We start from the raw sequence: 19,041 nt of genomic DNA on the forward strand, positions 1-19,041 counted from the left end.
ACTACCCTGTTACTTTCGCTCATATCCAGAATCATCTTCGCCATCCTTTCCTCTACATCCCTAGAACTATTAGGAGGCCTATAAAAAACTCCCAACAGGGTGACCTCTCCTTTCCTGTTTCTAACTTCAGCCCATACTACCTCGGCAGAAGAGTCCCCATCTAGCATCCTCTCCGCCACCGTAATACTGCTCTTGACTAGCAGCGCCACACCTCCCCCTCTTTTGCCTCCTTCTCCTTACTCACATAGACCATTACAACTTGATCCTTACCCTCCCACTTCAAGTTCCCCTCCAGTCCCGGGAAGGTGGCTTTAACCCTGTCACTGGGCAGGAAACACAGCTTCTGGGACTCGTGGTCTGTTTTTTAAAAATAAATTTAGAATATCCAATTATTTTTGCTTTCCAATTAAGGGGCAATTTAGCATGGCCAATCCACCTAACCTGCACATCTTTGGGTTGTGGGGGTGAAACCCACACAGACATGGGGAGAGTGTGCAAACTCCACACGGACAGTGACCCAGAGCCGGGATCGAACCTGGGTCCTCAGTGCCACAGTCCCAGTGCTATCCACTGCGCCACATGCCGCCCTTCTCATGGTCTCAGTTGCAGGGAACCATATACATCCTTCTGTCTATACTGTCTCTACTACAAATACATTCCTTTTAACTCCCCCTCCACTTGAATTTCCCCATGCCTCACTGCTATGGTCAGTTTGCTCATACTCCCTACCCACGTCCACACAGCTGCAAGAACTTTGAATCAGTTGGACAATTTCAAGGCTTGAGGCTCCTTTAGTGCTACCTCCTGGATCCCATTATCTGCCTCATTCATCAGCACTCTCCTGTCCTTGACCATGGACCAAGCTCGAGGTGCCTAACCTAAAGATTGCTTCCTGGAGGTTTCCCCCTTTCTGTTGCATCACAGCATCCAAAGTTCAGATTCCAGTTCATCAGCTCTGAGCTGAAGTGCCTCAACCTGCACTTACCACAAATGTGGTTGCTGTGGACCTTGTACAACAGCTTCCAGCTCCCACATTGCCCCACGAAAGGAACCATCCTCCCAGCATCTCCTGTTGGAAATAGACAAGTGAGACATTCATCCTAACTCATTCAAATGCCAAAACGGTGGCTCAGATGCCAAAAGACCCGAAGGGGTAAATGACCTCCTTCTGCACTGTAGGGATTCTATGGATAAGGATGACATGGTTGTATATGTTCACGTTGCAGAGAACTTTAGATGGAAGATGGACCGTAAAACAGCTGGAAACATGTTGGCAGACAGCAAAAGAAGCAAATTAAGGGTGTAAAAATACTGTAAAGAACACTGAATTACATTCCTTTTCAGACTGGCTGTTCAAAAATATAACTTTTAGACTGTTGAAGTACACTGGGAGTTTTACCTCTGCACTTTTCTTTACTGCTGCGTGTAGCTATTCCTGCCAGGGGTTCTGTCTAGTGCCATCCTCACACATCCAAGTATGTTGTCTGCAACCACCCTTGGTTCCTATGGTTTTATTTTAAAGAACTATGTAACTAAAAAACAAAGGTTCGGCACAACATGCTGTATTTTCTATGTTCTATGTAATGATACACTAATGTGAATTATTATTTTCTCAGAAAACATTATTTCAATTTCCAATCAATCGCAAACTTCTGGAAATTCAAAGTGGTTTATTAAAGTCATCACCACGTAATGCTGATGGACAAATAATTATAGATTGATGAAAAATAAATTGTGTTGAACACAAGAGACATTATGTAGTTTCAATAGGATGTCTATGTTTGAATTATATACTTAAATTTAATTCAGACAAGATTTACATTATTCCGCAGTTGTTACTGTTTAATTATTCAAATGATTTAAACTGTGACCGACCAATTTCAATCAACACCATCTAATGTACAATGGCTGATTTGAATTTATTATTAAGGTTATGGATGTCCTATGTAAATTAAGAGGAAATCCAAACTCAATCAGAAGTTTTTATAACAGGATTTTTATTTTATTTTGGAATCAAATTCACTGTAAGCTTTTAGAAAGCCAAGAAAAGGGTCAGTACCACTTAAAGTACTTAAGTTTTGCATCATTAACTGCAATCGAACATGACAATAAAGCTTGAAATTCAGACATGGAAAGGTAAATTCTGCTACACAAGAAGCTTTTGGTAGATGGCAGCACTAGTATTAAGAATCCTGATGGCCACCTTTGTGTGCAGCTGCATCAAGCTGTGTGTAGACCTCGGTATGCAAACACCCAATGTCATACATGCTGACGTTCTATCTGCCCCCAGTGTTGTGAAGGATGGTTTTAGTAACGTTGCCACAGAACACTTCAAGGAGTTGGGCTTTGCCGTACCACCTATTTCTCAGGGGAAAGCTTTGACCACCAGTCCATTAGGCAGTGGTCTGCACGTAATGTCTTAGAGGTCCTGTGGGAAAAGGAGATGGTAGATCCCGCCAGATGGTTCCAAGAAGACTGTGAAAGTCATTTGGCTTCTCATGGTTCTTTTGTTGGGCATGGTTGGGTTCCATGTCTCCCTGCCCCCCCCCCCCCCCCCCCCCCCCCCTTCGATGTTGTGGCCATTTCGGAGACATGGATAGAGCAGGGACAGGAATGGTTGTTGCAGGTGCCGGTGCTTAGATATTTCAGTAAGCTCAGGGAAGGTGGTAAAAGAGGGGGAGGTGTGGCATTGTTAGTCAAGGACAGTATTACGGTGGCAGAAAGGACGTTTGATGAGGACTCGTCTACTGAGGTAGTATGGGCTGAGGTTAGAAACAGGAAAGGAGAGGTCACCCTGTTAGGGGTTTTCTATAGGCCTCCGAAAAGTTCCAGAGATGTAGAGGAAAGGATTGCAAAGATGATTCTGGATAGGAGCAAAAGCAACAGGGTAGTTGTTATGGGGACTTTAACTTTCCAAATATTGACTGGAAACGCTATAGTTTGAGTTCTTTAGATGGGTCCGTTTTTGTCCAATGTGTGCAGGAGGGTTTCCTGACACAGTATGTAGATAGGCCAACGAGAGGCGAGGCCATATTGGATTTGGTACTGGGTAATGAACCAGGACAAGTGTTAGATTTGGAAGTAGGTGAGCACTTTGGTGATAGTGACCACAATTCGATTACGTTTACTTGAGTGATGGAAAGGGATAGGTATATACCGCAGGGCAAGAGTTATATCTGGGGGAAAGGCAATTATGATGCGATGAGGCAAGACTTAGGATGCATCGGATGGAGAGGAAAACTGCAGGGGATGGGCACAATGGAAATGTGGAGCGTGTTTAAGGAACAGCTACCCCGTGTCCTTGGTAAGTATGTACCTGTCAGGCAGGGAGGAAGTGGTTGAGCAAGGGAACCGTGGTTTACGAAAGCAGTCGAAACACTTGTCAAGAGGAAGAAGGAGGCTTATGTAAAGATGAGAAATGAAGGTTCAGTTAGGGTGCTCGAGAGTTACAAGTTAGCTAGGAAGGACCTAAAGAGAGAGCTAAGAAGAGCCAGGAGGGGACATGAGAAGTCTTTGGCAGGTAGGATCAAGGATAACCCTAAGGCTTTCTATAGATATGTCAGGAATAAAAGAAGGACTAGGGTAAGAGTAGGGCCAGTCAAGGACAGTAGTGGGAAGTTGTGCGTGGAGTCCAAGGAGATAGGAGAGGTGCTAAATGAATATTTTTCGTCAGTATTCACACAGGAAAAAGACAATGTTGTTGAGGAGAATACTGAGATTCAGGCTACTAGACTAGTAGGGCTTGAGGTTGATAAGGAGGAGGTGTTAGCAATTCTGGAAAGTGTGAAAATAGATAAGTCCCCTGGGCCGGATAGGATTTATCCTAGGATTCTCTGGGAAGCTAGGGAGGAGATTGCTGAGCCTTTGGCTTTGATCTTTAAGTCATCTTTGTCTACAGGGATAGTGACAGAAGACTGGAGGATAGCAAATGTTGTCCCCTTGTTCAAGAAGGGAAGTAGAGACAAACCCGGTAACTATAGACCAGTGAGCCTTACTTCTGTTGTGGGCAAAATCTTGGAAAGGTTTATAAGAGATAGGATGTATAATCATCTGGAAAGGAATAATTTGATTAGAGATAGTCAACATGGTTTTGTGAAGGGTAGGTCGTGCCTCACAAACCTTATTGAGTTCTTTGAGAAGGTGATCAAACAGGTGGGTGAGGGTAAAGCAGTTGATGTGGTGTATATGGATTTCAGTAAAGCGTTTGATGAGGTTCCCCATGGTAGGCTACTGCAGAAAATACAGAGGCATGGGATTCAGGGTGATTTAGCAGTTTGGATCAGAAATTGGCTAGCTGTAAGAAGACAAAGGATGGTGGTTGATGGGAAATGTTCAGACTGGAGTCCAGTTACTAGTGGTGTACCACAAGGATCTGTTTTGGGGCCACTGCTGTTTGTTATTTTTATAAATGACCTGGAGGAGGGCGTAGAAGGATGGGTGAGTAAATTTGCAGATGACACTAAAGTCGGTGGAGTTGTGGACAGTGCGGAAGGATGTTACAAGTTACAGAGGACATAGGTAAGCTTCAGCGCTGGGTGAGAGGTGGCAAATGGAGTTTAATGCATTAAAGTGTGAGGTGATTCATTTTGGAAGGAATAACAGGAAGACTGAGTACTGGGCTAATGGTAAGATTCTTGGCAGTGTGGATGAGCAGCGAGATCTCGGTGTCCATGTACATAGATCCCAAAGTTGCCACCCAGGTAGAGAGGGTTGTTAAGAAGGCGTACGGTGTGTTAGCTTTTATTGGTAGAGGGATTGCATTTCGGAGCCATGAGGTCATGTTGCAGCTGTATAAAACTCTGGTGCGGCCGCATTTGGAGTATTGCGTGCAATTCTGGTCGCCGCATTATAGGAAGGATGTGGAAGCATTGGAAAGGGTGCAGAGGAGATTTACCAGAATGTTGCCTGGTATGGAGGGAAGATCTTATGAGGAAAGGCTGAGGGACTTGAGGCTGTTTTAGTTCGAGAGAAGGTTAAGAGGTGACTTAATTGAGGCATACAAGATAATCAGAGGATTGGATAGGGTGGACAGTGAGAGCCTCTTTCCTCGGATGGTGATGTCTAGCACGAGCGGACATAGCTTTAAATTGAGGGGAGATAGATATAGGACAGATGTCAGAGGTAGGTTCTTTACTCAGAGTAGTAAGGGCATGGAGTGCCCTGCCTGCAACAGTTGTGGACTCGCCAACACTAAGAGCATTCAAATGGTCATTGGATAGACATATGGATGATAAGGGAGTAGTGTAGATGGGCTTTAGAGTGGTTTCACGGGTCGGCACATCAAGGGCCGAAGGGCCTGTACTGCGAAGTAATGTTCTATGTTCCGCCCATCACTCCCCTACCCCCCCCCCCCCCCCCCGCTTCCTTACTGTGTTGTGGCTGCCCCTTGCTGTTCTTTGGCTTCTTAGTTTTGGCTACAAACAGGTCTTGGAACAACCGAGCGAATGGCTCCCACGTTCTGTGGAAGCCCTCCTCCGGCCCTTGGATGGCGAATTTAATTTTCTCCATTTGGAGAAATTCCGATAGGTCGGACAGCCAGTCTGCGGCTTTGGGTGGTGCTACTGACTGCCAGCTGAGCAGGATTCTCCGCTGGGCGATTAGGGGGGCAAAGACAAGAACGTCTGCCCTCCTCCCCGTGAATAGATCTGGCTGTTCAGAGATCCCGAAGACTGCCACTCTTGGGTATGGCTCCACCCCCATCCCCACAACCTTGGATATTGCCTTGAAGAAGGCTGTCCAAAACCCAGTAAGTCTGGGGCAAGACCAGAACATGTGGGCATGGTTGGCCCGGCCTCCTTGGCAATGTTCGCATTTGTCCTCCATCTCCGGGACGCACCTTCTCATTCGGGTTCTTGTTAAGTGGGCTCAGTGTATCACGTTTAGCTGCATTAGGCTTAGCCTTGCGCATGTGGAGGTGGAGTTGACATTAGAACATAGAACAGTATAGCACAGTACAGGCCCTTCGGCCCACGATGTTGTGCCGACCATTTATCCTCATCTAAGATCAACCCAACCTACACCCCTTCAATTTACTGCTGTCCATGTGCCAGACTAAGAGTGGCACATTGTGCAGTGCTTCGCTCTAGAGTACCTACCCTATTTCAAACCCCAGGACCTCCTCCCACTTCTCCCTCGTCTCGTCCAGTTGGGCATTGGCCCCCGTTGGCAGTCGCCCGTACATGTCACCACAGTTCCCTTTCCCTAGGATGTCCGCATCCAACAGTTCCTCCACCAGTGATTGTCGTGGTGTATCGTGGATCCCCCCTTGTTTCCTTTCGTAGGAAGTTTTTGATCCTTCCTGTCAGCTGGAATCATTCTGTCAGTTCTTCAAACGTTGTCAGCCTGTTGTTGGTGTAAAAGTCCCTAACTGTCAGCGTCCCCCCGTCCTGTCTTCACCTTTTGAAGTTGGCGTCCATAGTTGCCGGCGTGAATCTGTGGTTGTTGCAGATGGGGGCCTTGTCGGACATTTTGGTTAACTGGAAATGCTGTCACAGTTGGTTCTACGACCGGAGTGTTGCTACCACCACTGGGCTCATTGAATATTTATTAGGTGGGGATGGGAGTGCTGCCGTGGCTAAGGCCCAGAGGGAGGTCCCCCTGCAGGAGCCCTTCTCCATAAGAAGGTAGGAAAGGAGAAGACGGACGGGGGAGGGGCAACAGCCAGAACCAAAAAACACAGGAGGGAACGAAAAACGGGAAACCACAACCACCACTGTAAATAACACAAGAGAAGGAACAGCGGTGTAGGTATGTAAATAGTTCAAACCGACCGATGTGTAAATATTTTTCTTTTTCCTTCTCCTACTGTTTGTCCATACTTATCCTTGTTTTGTGTACCACAAAAAACTCAATAAAAACATGTTTTTAAAAGTCATTTGGCAGAATGGCTGCTGGTGAGAAAGGCCCATCAGATCCTTTCCACACACACCCAGAGTTTCATCCCCTCAGCATGTTGCCCTTGTGGTGGCTGTGGTGAAGAAGAGACCATTGTTCATCTCCTTCAGGAATGTGATTTGCAAGGAAGATATAGAGATGCAGTATTTTTTGTCGAGGATCAGCCGAACAGCTTTGTGAGGCGTGACTCTGTGCTCTACAGGCTGTTCCCTGGGACGCACACAGAGATTAGCATAAACTGCCTGGAAGATCATTAATTTGATGAAAGGCAGTCTTTGGTCTGCCCAGCACTTGCTGGTCTTTCAGTGCAGAGTTGTACTTGACTGAGTGTTGCAGATCGGGACATTGCAAAGATCCAGGGTTAAAGCTTAGGGCAGCCACTGCAGACACGCAATGGGGAAAGATTGCTGTCTAAGGCCTATTAGCCATATTTACATAGAGGGGCTGGAAAATTTGTTGAACAAGTTGTATGCTTGATACTGATTGTACTTTGTGAATATCAAGAGTACTGAAAGTATTGAGGCACCTCAGAGAGGAACATGCTGCAAGAAGGAAAGTTGAATTCTATTGTACTTTCTATAATATTTCAATTTGAAATGTTTTCCCCTCCGGCTGTATGTTTGACATGGAATGTATATTGTAAATATCAAGAGAATTACAATTGTATAGAGGCACCTAAGAGAGAAATTGGAGACAAGTCAAATTTTATGGCACTTTCTGTAATTTTCAGGTTGAAATGTTTTGCAATGTATTTCAAAATATTTTATGAATGAAGTATATTTTTGGGAAAAAATAGTACACCCAATATTTCCACTCACGGATGCAGCCAGCATTTTGAAATAAAAATGTGTTAACCTTTTATGCACTTAAAAACAGTTTATTGACATGTTCTTCTTAGATAAATTATTTATTCTCTCAGAGAACTTACTCATGCAAATTGCACAATAAGGAAGAGTACACCTCAAGCTACCTCTGTAGAAATGGAAGCTTGCAATCAGGAAGATAAAGACACAGTTGTTGTCTACAGATACAGTCTGTGAAACAAAGATTATGAAATTGATTCTATTGAATAGTGTAACTGATATCTATCACAAAGTATTAATCTACCATTATATGTTGAGGAGTTTCCTTCAAAGGTCCCAAGCAATTCTATCAAACAGCCCGTCTCAGTTCCTACTTTCTAATCTGACACATTACACAATTATAAACTAGAAGATCTGTAAAGCTGTATTGAAGAAATTACATTCCATGTCCTGTTAATTTTGCTACACGCAACTCCTTGTGGTAGCACAATGTGCACATATTTATAGACATATTTACACACATGAAGACAGCTTTGAGCTACTGGTATTCTGCTGTCTGAATACATCTTCCTTCCACCTTTTGTTTTCTTTCTTTCGGTGTTGGCAGTGTCACTGCATTAGATTCTAGTAGTTTTTTCTGCTTCTCTTGTTTCAAACAATATCTCTGAGTATGACCAAGAAGTCACTACAGTGTTGATGGCACATTTAGTAAAATGAATTATTTCACAGAATTTTGATGAGACGAAAGGTAATATACAATCAATCTCATCAGTAACAATCAAACTGCACATGGAATGTTAATAATCGATATTCATTATTTGCATACACAATCATTTTAAATAGGATTCCATCAAAAAGTCAGTGTGATATTAAAAGGCAACATTCACAGAACTGTTGGTCTAAACTATAGACCACCAATATATGCATCATTCATCATGATACCCAGCATAGTTGCTGAGCTTTTCAGTCAAAAGATTTAAAAAAAACTAAATATATTGGCTAAACCTTATTAAAATGACATTACAAAAGACTAATTAAACAAAATTACAAACAATAATGAACATTCTTTCAATGTTTCATTCCCATCACAATGTGCAAATTAAAAAAGGCAAAGAGAATAAATTCATTGTTTGGTCGGAAAACAAAATTTCTTTCACGGCTAGCTTGGGTCCAAGAATTTATAAAATAATAATTACTCATTCATTAGATGGGTGATAGATTTTGTTGAATCACTTAATATGTTTTTCAGTATCTTATTTTAGAATTAAAAAGATCTATTTGAAGAGAAGCACTGGAAATTTCACTTGCTCCAATGCCTGTCACAAATTGGAGGCTGGATTTTCTTTTGACCTCTGGATTGCTGGTCATGGCCAGGTGAACAGTAGTGTAGGTCAAGTTAGCCCGTGTGGAGCTTTGGTATCAATAAAGTTTGATAGTTCTTTCACAGTTTCAGGAGAGAGACCTTTTAAAGTCATGCCACTGTTCACAAAAACTCTTTTGTCTCCTACCACAGACAGAAAAAAACCCACTTAAATATTATTTGAGTTATATAAAATAGAAAATGCCAAATGCATTGTGGACCAGAAAACAATGACTAAGACATCTTTTTCAAAGTTGAAGATAAGTGTTCACTTTGCTTACACTGCTGTTGCCACATCTGAAATACAACTAATAAAGCAACTAAACTTGGAGTACAGAATTGTTTTTTGGAGATTTCTTCTCTGGGTTCCCAAATTTCCATTTTATAGTCACTGTTGAGACAATATCTGTGGATTTACGTAATGCAAATATTATCCCAATCAACTTCCTGAAGGTTGAGATTGAGACGAAGGAGCAATGGTAATATGGGACTGGACGGGTAGGTTCATCGCTGAACTCTGGTCTGCCATCTGGGTGAGGACTGAAGTAGCAACAGCTTCTGCCATTGCTGTTGAACTTATACCATTTGAAGTGCTGATGGAACTGTGTTGGATGACTTGGGTTTGGGGGCTGCTAGGTAGCGGACTGTCTATAGAAGTCTCATCCTTTTCTGCATCTGATGAAAAACAAATCAGAGACTTAGTTATGTAGAAGTGTATGGAAGACTGTGTATATTAAAACTGACATAAGTAGTTTACACTGTTTCTGTATTTTGCAACATTAATTGTAAATAGGACTTTTTTCTCTAACTTCAAAAATTGTAGTTTTACATTTATACTTGGTATAAATAGAGACGTTTCATGTATTTCCAGTAACTTAAAAGTGTGGATATGACTTACTTGTGCCGTTCAAGTAACACAATGAAAATGTGTACTTTATTCTTAATAAACAAGTTGTGTAACACATTTATTATTGTACTCAAAACATAAATATTAATATAGACACGTTGACTGACATTGTTGCCTAAACATGCATTCAAATAATCAAGGTAAGAAGTTTTTTGCCATTTACTTCAGTACTAACACTTCTTGGTTTTGACCATTGCTGTCTTATTGTAGTACAATTCTTATGATGCAAGTGACAACTCATGATCAATATTGCCCTTCCAACAATACCTTGTGAAAAGTAAGCTATACCTAAAATCTGGCAACAAATGAAATGCCACCTTTTTCTGCTGTCCTGTGTTAAGCATGGGGAAGTGCCCTTCATATCAGAGGGCAAAGTAGGTTTTCTATGTTTAATATGATACAACACAGCACATTATGCCATTATATCTGAAGAGATTCAAGAAACGCTGCCTCTGGGTAGCATTGTATTTTAAACAGTAAAGCTTACTTTCTAAATAAACAGTTGTTTGTCACTTGAACCTACCTGATTAAATTAGAAAACATTTAGTCAGTTCCCAATTGCTTCACTAGAAGGACTAGATACACATGTGGCATTCCACCAGGTTGTTAGCTGTGAGCTGTAGATAAATCAGAAACCAGGACTATCCACCTTCTCAATAGAATGTGGGAGTGGAGGACCACAAATCGGACAAACAAATAGATTTTTTTAAATGAAAGAAAACATGCTCCGATAAAAAAACTCTTTAAATGGAGCATCATCAATACATGAATAACATACTGAAAACCTTTTATTTATAACTTAGATTTCTTCATCTGAGGCTCACCTGCCAACTACTTGCAGCGATGGATGATTACTGTACCTGATTCTAATGATGCACACACAGGAGAATAAGCACTGTTTAGAGTCTAAATGCCACCAGCTGTTCTACAGTTGTAGAGAATTAATTGGATCCAGATTTAAAACTAAAAACCTATACCATATCTGACTCATAATTCAACTAATGACACGCTTCTCTTGTAAGCTAAATTAATATTTTCATGAAAACTAAAAGTGCTTAATGCAAGACAAAACGCAGATTAATAAGAAATGTCTTCTGGATAACGCTTTGCAATACATCAAATATTCAAATAAAAACCTGAAAGTTTTCAATTCATAATAGTTAAAGAATATGTAAGGCACCCTAATGTGTGTTTTTAAAAATAATTTAGAACCTAATATTATTCACACTGTAGGTGATTACAGCCTAATACATAGGCATAAACATATAATGAACCCATAACTCAGATAATTCCAGTCTCTTTACATGTTTTTATTGTTTTACATTGTCATCATTGCCACTGCTGTTTGGCAAGTAACTGAAGATCAGAGTAAAGTATATATTTTTTGTATATATAAATATATATAATATATATATATAATATATGCATATATACTGCTAACATTTCAGTCATTGGAGTTGAAGTCTGAATATTATGCTGCCCATCAGGAAGACAGAGTTTAGATTTAAGGAAAAATATGTGCACAGTATGCATGCCAGTACAAGGCACTATCCGCATCAATAAGAAAACACATGCAGAGCTGTCAGGTCGTAGCTATGACTGACTAATCTCCATAGCAATCACTGTCAATAGCAAAGGTCTGCAGTTTTCTTGTATAATGTACCTTCAGGCTACAGTGTAAATCCACAAAGCACTCAACTGATTGCAGATCAAAGGACCCGGAGTTATGCTCCAGACCTAATAAAATTTATGCATAAAATCTAGATAGATTGACCGTTTTCTTCATTTTGTTTCTTTTTGAATTAACCTTCAGTGGAATAAAAGCACTTTTAGTTTCTCCGTTTCTAGTTTTGATATTTTCATTTCATAAATGTTCACCACAAATATGCATTAATTAAATCAAACAAAATCAGATTACATATATAAACACAGACACTCATTTCAGCATTTATCTTTCAAGTTGCAAAAGGGAAATTCAAATCCTGTTGTGGTAGAAATGATTTTCAAAGGTCAAGGGATATGGTTTGACTCGAGATGATTCATTTGGTTACTGCCATTTAAAAAAAAATTCATTCAGAGGATCGTAGAATCATAGAATTTACAATGCAGAAGGAGGCCATTCAGCCCGTCGAGTCTGCACCGGCCCTTGGAAAGAGCACCCTACCCAAGCCCACACCTCTACCCTATCCCCGAAACCCAGTAAACCCACCCAACCTTTTTGAACACTAAGGGCAATTTAGCATGGCCAATCCACCTAACCTGCACATCGATTCTGGCTTGGGTCACTGTCTGTGCGGAGTCTGCACGTTCTCCCCGTGTGTGCGTGGGTTTCCTCCGGGTGCTCCGGTTTCCTCCCACAGTCCAAAGATGTGCAGGTTAGGTGGATTGGCCATGATAAATTGCCCTTAGTGTCCAAAATTGTCCTTAGTGTTGGGTTGGGTGGGGTTACTGGGTTATGGGGATAGGGTGGAGGTGTTGACCTTGGGTAGGGTGCTCTTTCCAAGAGCCGGTGCAGACTCGATGGGCCAAATGGCTTTCTTCTGCACTGTAAATTCTATGATTCTCATCTTGGACTGCTTCAATACATATGATGGAAGTATTATCAGAGTGTTGCAGAGATGTGCGGGTTAGGTGAATTGGCCAATGATAAATTGCCCTTAATGTCCAAAATTGCCCTTGGTGTTGGGTGGAGGTGTTGACTTTGGGTAGGGTGCTCTTTCCAAGAGCCGGTGCAGACTCAAAGGGCCGAATGGCCTCCTTCTGCACTGTAAATTCAATGATAATCTATGATTAATCTAGGACAAAGGTTCGGCACAACATCGTGGGCCGAAGGGCCTGTTCTGTGCTGTATTTTCTATGTTCTATGTTCTATAGGGAGTTCCAGGATTTTGACCCAGTGGTCAAGGAGGAAGGGGGATATACATTCAAGTTGAAATGGTTTGCAAGTTAGTGGAATACTTAGGAGGCGATAGTGTTCCCATGCCTATGCTGCCCTTGTCCTTCTAAAATGTGGAGGCCACAGATTTGGGAAGAGCCTTGGCAAGTTGCGTCTTATAGATAGATTACTCAGCAGCTAAGGCTGGCTGGCGGTGAACAAAGTCAATGCTTACAATTGTGGATGGCTGCCGATCAAACTACTTTGTTGAGATGTTAGGGATTTCATGACTGCTGTTGCAGCTGCATCCAGACAATTGGATTCCATCACACTTATGACTTGCAGGTGGTGGAGAGGCTTTGAGAAGGTGAACCATTCAACAACAATAACGTATATTTATTTATATAGCACCTTCAACATACTAAAACGTCCTGAGGTACTTCACAGGGGTATTATCAAACAATCTTTGATACTGAGCCACGTTGAGAGATATTAGGGTAACTGACCAAAAGTTTGGTCAAAGAGACAGATTTTAAGGAGCACTTTAGAGGAGGAAAGAGAGGAGAGATTTGGGAAGAAATTCCAGAGTTTAGGAGGCTGAAGACACGGGTATCAATGGCAACGCAATGAAAATTGGGAAAGTTCACCACAGGGCCAAATGGAACACCAATGTTCTGAACAATCTGCTTCAGCCTCAGCCTGTTGACAGGGAAAGGGATGGAGTCAGTAGTCAGGGAACACAGTTTGTGGTAGAATTGAAGACAATGGGCTGAATGTTGTCCCCATGAGTTGCTGGCCCAACAGAGGGCTGACAGCTCAATTGCCTCACTGCTAACAGTGGCCATTGTTGAGGCTTCAGCTCCAGAAAGAGGGCCCCTCAATGATGGGGTGCCCTTGTTGAGAGTTGAGTTAGGTTGGGGGAACCTGGGGCTCAGCAGTCGGAAATGATGGCTGATTGTGGAGCACCAACAATATTGTTGGTGTGAGGGCAGCCATTGCAACCGGGGCTGGGGAGGGGCAGACCCCTCTGTTGGTCATGGACCACCCATCAAGAGGGGCTTCCAACCCTTGAAGCCTGCTGGGAAGCCATCAGGGTTTACCTCACAGTCCTTCCACCTGGTGGGCTTCCAAAAGTGGACAAAATGCCTTCAGAAGTAAGAAATGGCCCTGAATTGGCCACTGAAGTGGGTGTGTTGGCTACCCAGGTGACCAAGACACCTCCAACTGCTAGTAATATGCCATGGTGGTTGAAGGATGTCAGATTCCACGACCAAGATCCCTTCCACCACTGCCATTTGGCCTGCCATCATGACTCCCAGTCCATTGCCATCAGGCTGGGATAATTCAGCCCAATAGCTCCAGTCTTCCGAATATGTAACTACAGGAAAGTTCTGCTCATCCAGGTCCTGGTATTGGATAAGCAATCTTATCATTTAAAAAGAGTGCATGGATTGGTGGACCAGAGGTGGAGGTATGATAGCACTTGATGTTGTCAGTGTGCATGTGGAAACTGATAGAGTTTTTAATCATGTCATCAAAGTGTAGCATGCAAGTGAGAAAAATCAGTGAGCCAATAAAAAGTGCTTGGGGGATTTTGGAGGAAACGGGGCAGGAATGGGAAGAGATGATGTTGAAAGTGATATTCTAGCTACCATTATATTGATAAGTCCCACAAGAGAAAACATCCTCCCAGCACCACTTCAAGTTCCCTCAGAACATTATGGGCGGGATTCTCCGACCCTCCACGCCAGAATCGCACCTGGCGCGGGGGCGGAGAATAGCTGTTCACGCTGGAAATCCGGCGAGATGGTGCTTCTGTGAACCCGCCAGTCACGTGCGGTCGGCGCGGCACGCGGTTGACGTGGCGCCAGTCGGAGGCCCCTGAAAGAGCCTCCCACAGTGATTCTCCGCGGTCGACCGGCCGAACTCCCGCCGGCGTGTTTTACACCTGGTACCATCCGGCGGGAGCTCGGATCTGTGGCCGCAGTAGCGGTCCTGCTTGGGGGGGAAGGGGGGAATCTGACACCGGGGGAGGCCTCAGCGGTGACCAGGCCCACGATCGGTGGCACGGCGGGACAGAACGAAGAGGAGCGACCCGGAATCCGAGGCGGAGCGGAGTCCCGGGCGCTCGGGAGCGGGCAGCAGAAGCACGAGGGGAGAGCCCCCCCAGGGAGAAGGAGAGGAGGCTGCAAGGGACCGGAGCAGTAAGCTGCGGCCCGGGGGGAGGAAAGGTGCACGGGAGGAGCCGGGGGCTGGAGATCAGGGAGCGACCGGAGAAAGTCGCCCGCCCCCCACCCCCGAATGGAGACAGCACATCAGAGCACGGGCCTGCGAGCCAGCCTGACCGACTGAGCCCCCCCCCCCAGCACAGCGGAACGCGGGCGGCAGCGGGGCACGGGACGACAACGCGGGGCAGGAGCGGCGGCCTGAGCCAAAGCGGGGTCCGAGCCAGCAACGAGGCCCGACCCCCCCCCCCCCCCCGGCGGCAACCACCACGAGGCAGGCAGCGGCAGAACAAAGGGGGACTCCCGGCCCGAGAAGCCTTTCTCTCTCTCCCTCTCTGGTTCCAGGGTGAGTGAGGAGGAGAAAAAAGAAAACGAGAACTCCCTCTTTTTGGGGGTGGGGGGAAAGAAGGGCAGGGTGGACGACCAGGAAAACCGCTCAAGAAGACAAAATGTCAGGATAGTGGGCCTACCAGAGGGGATCGAGGGTAGAAACCCCACGGCCTATGTGACTGAGATGCTGGGCAACTTAGTGGGGAGGGAAACTTTCCCTAACCCACCAGAAATGGACAGAGCGCACCGGTCGCTGCGCCTGAAACCCAGGGCGGGGGAACACCCGAGGGCAGTTATAGCCAACCTGCACCAGTACAAAGTCAGGGAAACAATCCTGCGCTGGGCCAGGCAAAACAGAACTTGCAAATAGGAAGGACACCTCATTAGAGTGTACGAGGACATTGGGGCAGACCTCGCCAGGAGACGGGCTGAATTCAACAGAGCAAAAGCAGCCCTTCACATGAACAATGTGCGCTTTGGTATGCTGTACCCAGCGAAACTCTGGGTCACATACCAAGAAAGAGAGTATTTCTTCACATCCCCCGCCGATGCAAACAAATTTATCGAAGAACACGGGCTGGAAAACCAACAGCGAGGGTAGAAACACGGGGCAACAACATGCCGACGGGGAGGGGGTGAGGCAATGCCAGGCCCCCCGGCCCCCACCCCCAACATGGCAAGGGCACCCTGAACAAAAAGCAAACCGCTACCCAACGAACCGACATAGGTGGGAAACCAGGCCCCAGCACAAGGGTATGAGAGCAGTGGAGAAGGGTGAGCAAATAGGGGGAGCGTAGGGTAGGGCGGAGGAAGAGTGTGCAAAAAAACGCAGAGGCTGGGCAGGGGGGGAATCAAGACAATAACTCCCTAGAGGGGGGTCGCCGCACCGGGGACATGCAAAAAAGCAGGCGGCGCCAGGCAGAGGGCGGGTGGGACAACTCAACAGAGACGGGAGAGCAAATGGGGATAGGAGCAGGGGAAAGAGGGACAAAGGAGGGATATACGGGAGAGGGGGAGAAAGGGGGAGGAAAGGGAGGGACTGGGGGGGGCGGAACACAGGGCGGAGGGACAAACAAGGCTAGAAAAGGAACAGCAATAAGGCTACAGAGTGCCGCAACCAAAGACAACCAAGGAATCGCTGCAAGCATTCACTCAGTACGGCCTCTGGGTGAAGGGAAACCCCAGAGTGAAGGGGGCTACCCGCGTGGCGGCCACACAGTGGGCGACCATGGCGGGGGCCCCCTGGACGGAGGGAAGCCCCGGAGCGCAGGGGCCCGACCGCATGGAGAGAGCAGTGACAGCGACCATCCTGGACGGCCCCCGAACAAGGGGGAACCCCGGAGGGCAGGGGCGCGTCCACTAGGTGAATATGGTTAATCCCACAGGAGCGAGTGGACAGAAGCCCCCCACCAGGATAGTCACCTGGAACGTAAGGGGACTCAACGGCCCAGTGAAAAGATCCAGAGTCCTCAACCACCTCAGAAACATGATGGCAGACATAATCTTCCTTCAAGAGACGCACCTGAGAGAGCTGGACAGACTGCGGGTAAGAAAGGGCTGGGTGGGACAGACCTACCATTCTTGTTACAGGATGAGGGCCTGGGGGTGGCAATACTGATCAGCAAATGGACGATGTCTAGGGCGACAAAGACGGTTACGGACCCAGGGGACGGTACGTCATGGTTAGCGGGACCCTGGATGGGGCACCGGTAGTACTAGTTAACGTGTATGCGCCCAACTGGGACGACCCGAGCTTCTTCAAGAAGACCATGGCAGAAATCCCTGACATAGCGATGCACCAGCTAATCAGACTTCAACTGTGTACAGGACCCAACGACTGACAGATCGAACCCCAAGACGGGGAAAACCTCAAGCATGGCAAGGGAACTCGGCCACTTTATGGAACAGATGGGAGCGGTGGACTCCTGGAGATTCGCCCACACGGGGGATAAGGAATTCTCCTTCTTCTCCCCAGTACACAACGTATACACCAGAATTGACTTCTTTGTGGTGGGGAAAACAGTGCTTCCGGGGATAAACAAAGTGGAATACTCCGCAATTGTGATATCCGACCATGCTCCACATTACATGGACGTGAGGCTGGAAACGGGCAGGGGCCAAAGCCCCACATGGAGGTTGGACGTTGTCCTACTAGCTGACAAGGCCTTCAATGAAAAGATATCGCGGACTATAGCAGAATACACAGACAACAATCAGAACGGGGAGGTCTCACCCTCCATGTTCTGGGAAGCGCTAAAGGCCGTACTAAGAGGGGAAATCATCGCTTTCAAAGCGCGAAGAGATTGGGAGGAAAGGGCAGCTAGGCAGCAGCTGGTCGACTCCATGCTGGAGGTAGACCGTAAATACTCCGAGGCCCCGACCGCAGAGCTCCTGGTGGAATGGAAAGAGTTACAAAGGAACTTTGATCTGCTCTCCACCAGGAAAGCAGTGCTTCAACTCTGCCAAGCACGTGGGACCCTATACAAACACGGAGACAAAGCCAACCGCCTGCTGGCACACTAGCTGAGAAAGCAGGCAGCCACCAGAGAAATTGCACAAATCAGGGATACTAGACATTACAAACAGAGCCAGAAAAGATCAACAAGGCATTCAGGGCCTTTTACCAAGGGCTGTACATCTCAGAGCCCCCAATGGAGGAGTCCGGGATGAAACGGTTCCTTGATGGACTGGACATACCAATCATGGGGGAGGGCAGAAAACAGTGCCTGGAAGCACCACTGGCACTGGGAGAGATCATGGACAGCATAAGCTCCATGCAGGCGGGGAAGGCACCGGGACCGGACGGACTCCCGGCTGACTTCTACAAAAAATTTGCGACAGCACTGGCCCTGCACCTGCGAGAGATGTTCACAGATTCGCTAGCGAGGGGTACACAGCCACCCACGCTAGCACAGGCCTCAATCTCGCTGATACACAAGAAAGATAAAGACCCAACGGAATCTGGGTCATACAGACCCATCTCACTGCTGAACGCAGATGCCAAAATACTGGACAAGATTCCAGCCGAAAGGCTAGAAGACTGCGTGCCAGAGGTGGTCGCAGAAGACCAGACGTGCTTTGTCAAAGGTAGACAGCTTACCTCCAACATCAGGTGCCTGCTGAACGTGATAATGACCCCCTCCGGGGAGAGAACACCAGAGCTGATCGTCTCCCTAGACACAGAAAAGGCCTTCGACAAGAGTCGAATGGAAATACCTCATAGAGGTACTGGAGCGGTTCGGGCTTGGAACAGGATTCACGTCCTGGGTAAAACTCCTATACAACGCTTCTCCTTAATCTTCCCCACCTGCTCTCCCAACCACCCGCATATGTCTCCGATCCTGTCTTCCCATTCCACGTCCGGCAGCAGCAGTCACTCCAGCAGGGTGTACCTCGGCAACCTGGGGAACTCTTTCCAAACTTTCCGTGCAAAGTCCCTTACCTGCAGGTACCTAAACTCACTTCCTTTCGGGAGCTCTACCCTCTCCTTCAATTCATCTATACTTAAGTTCCTTTATATTGCCAAATCCCTCTTCCAGGTACAGATCCTTCACCAGGCCCACTTCTCTCCACTTCCTACACATACCATCTATCCTCCCCGGTTCGAAACAGTGGTTTTTGCACAGCAACGCCAACATCGACATCCC

The 19,041-nt window shown here is 46.0% G+C and overlaps 1 protein-coding gene across 15 annotated transcripts in view; it reads right to left on the reverse strand.

Moving 5' to 3' along the window:
- Positions 1-7,750: 7,750 nt before the first annotated feature.
- atf2 (activating transcription factor 2) overlaps positions 7,751-19,041 on the reverse strand; it is a 282,067-nt gene continuing 270,776 nt past the window's right edge. For all 15 annotated transcript variants that reach the window (XM_072476561.1, XM_072476517.1, XM_072476614.1 and 12 more), the window contains one exon: positions 7,751-9,732. In XM_072476561.1, the coding sequence (XP_072332662.1) occupies positions 9,497-9,732 (236 nt within the window). In that variant the 3' untranslated portion in view covers positions 7,751-9,496. The remainder of the gene's footprint in view (positions 9,733-19,041) is intronic.

The sequence above is a fragment of the Scyliorhinus torazame genome, chromosome 2 (genome assembly GCF_047496885.1).
Source record: "Scyliorhinus torazame isolate Kashiwa2021f chromosome 2, sScyTor2.1, whole genome shotgun sequence".
NCBI lineage: Eukaryota > Metazoa > Chordata > Chondrichthyes > Carcharhiniformes > Scyliorhinidae > Scyliorhinus > Scyliorhinus torazame.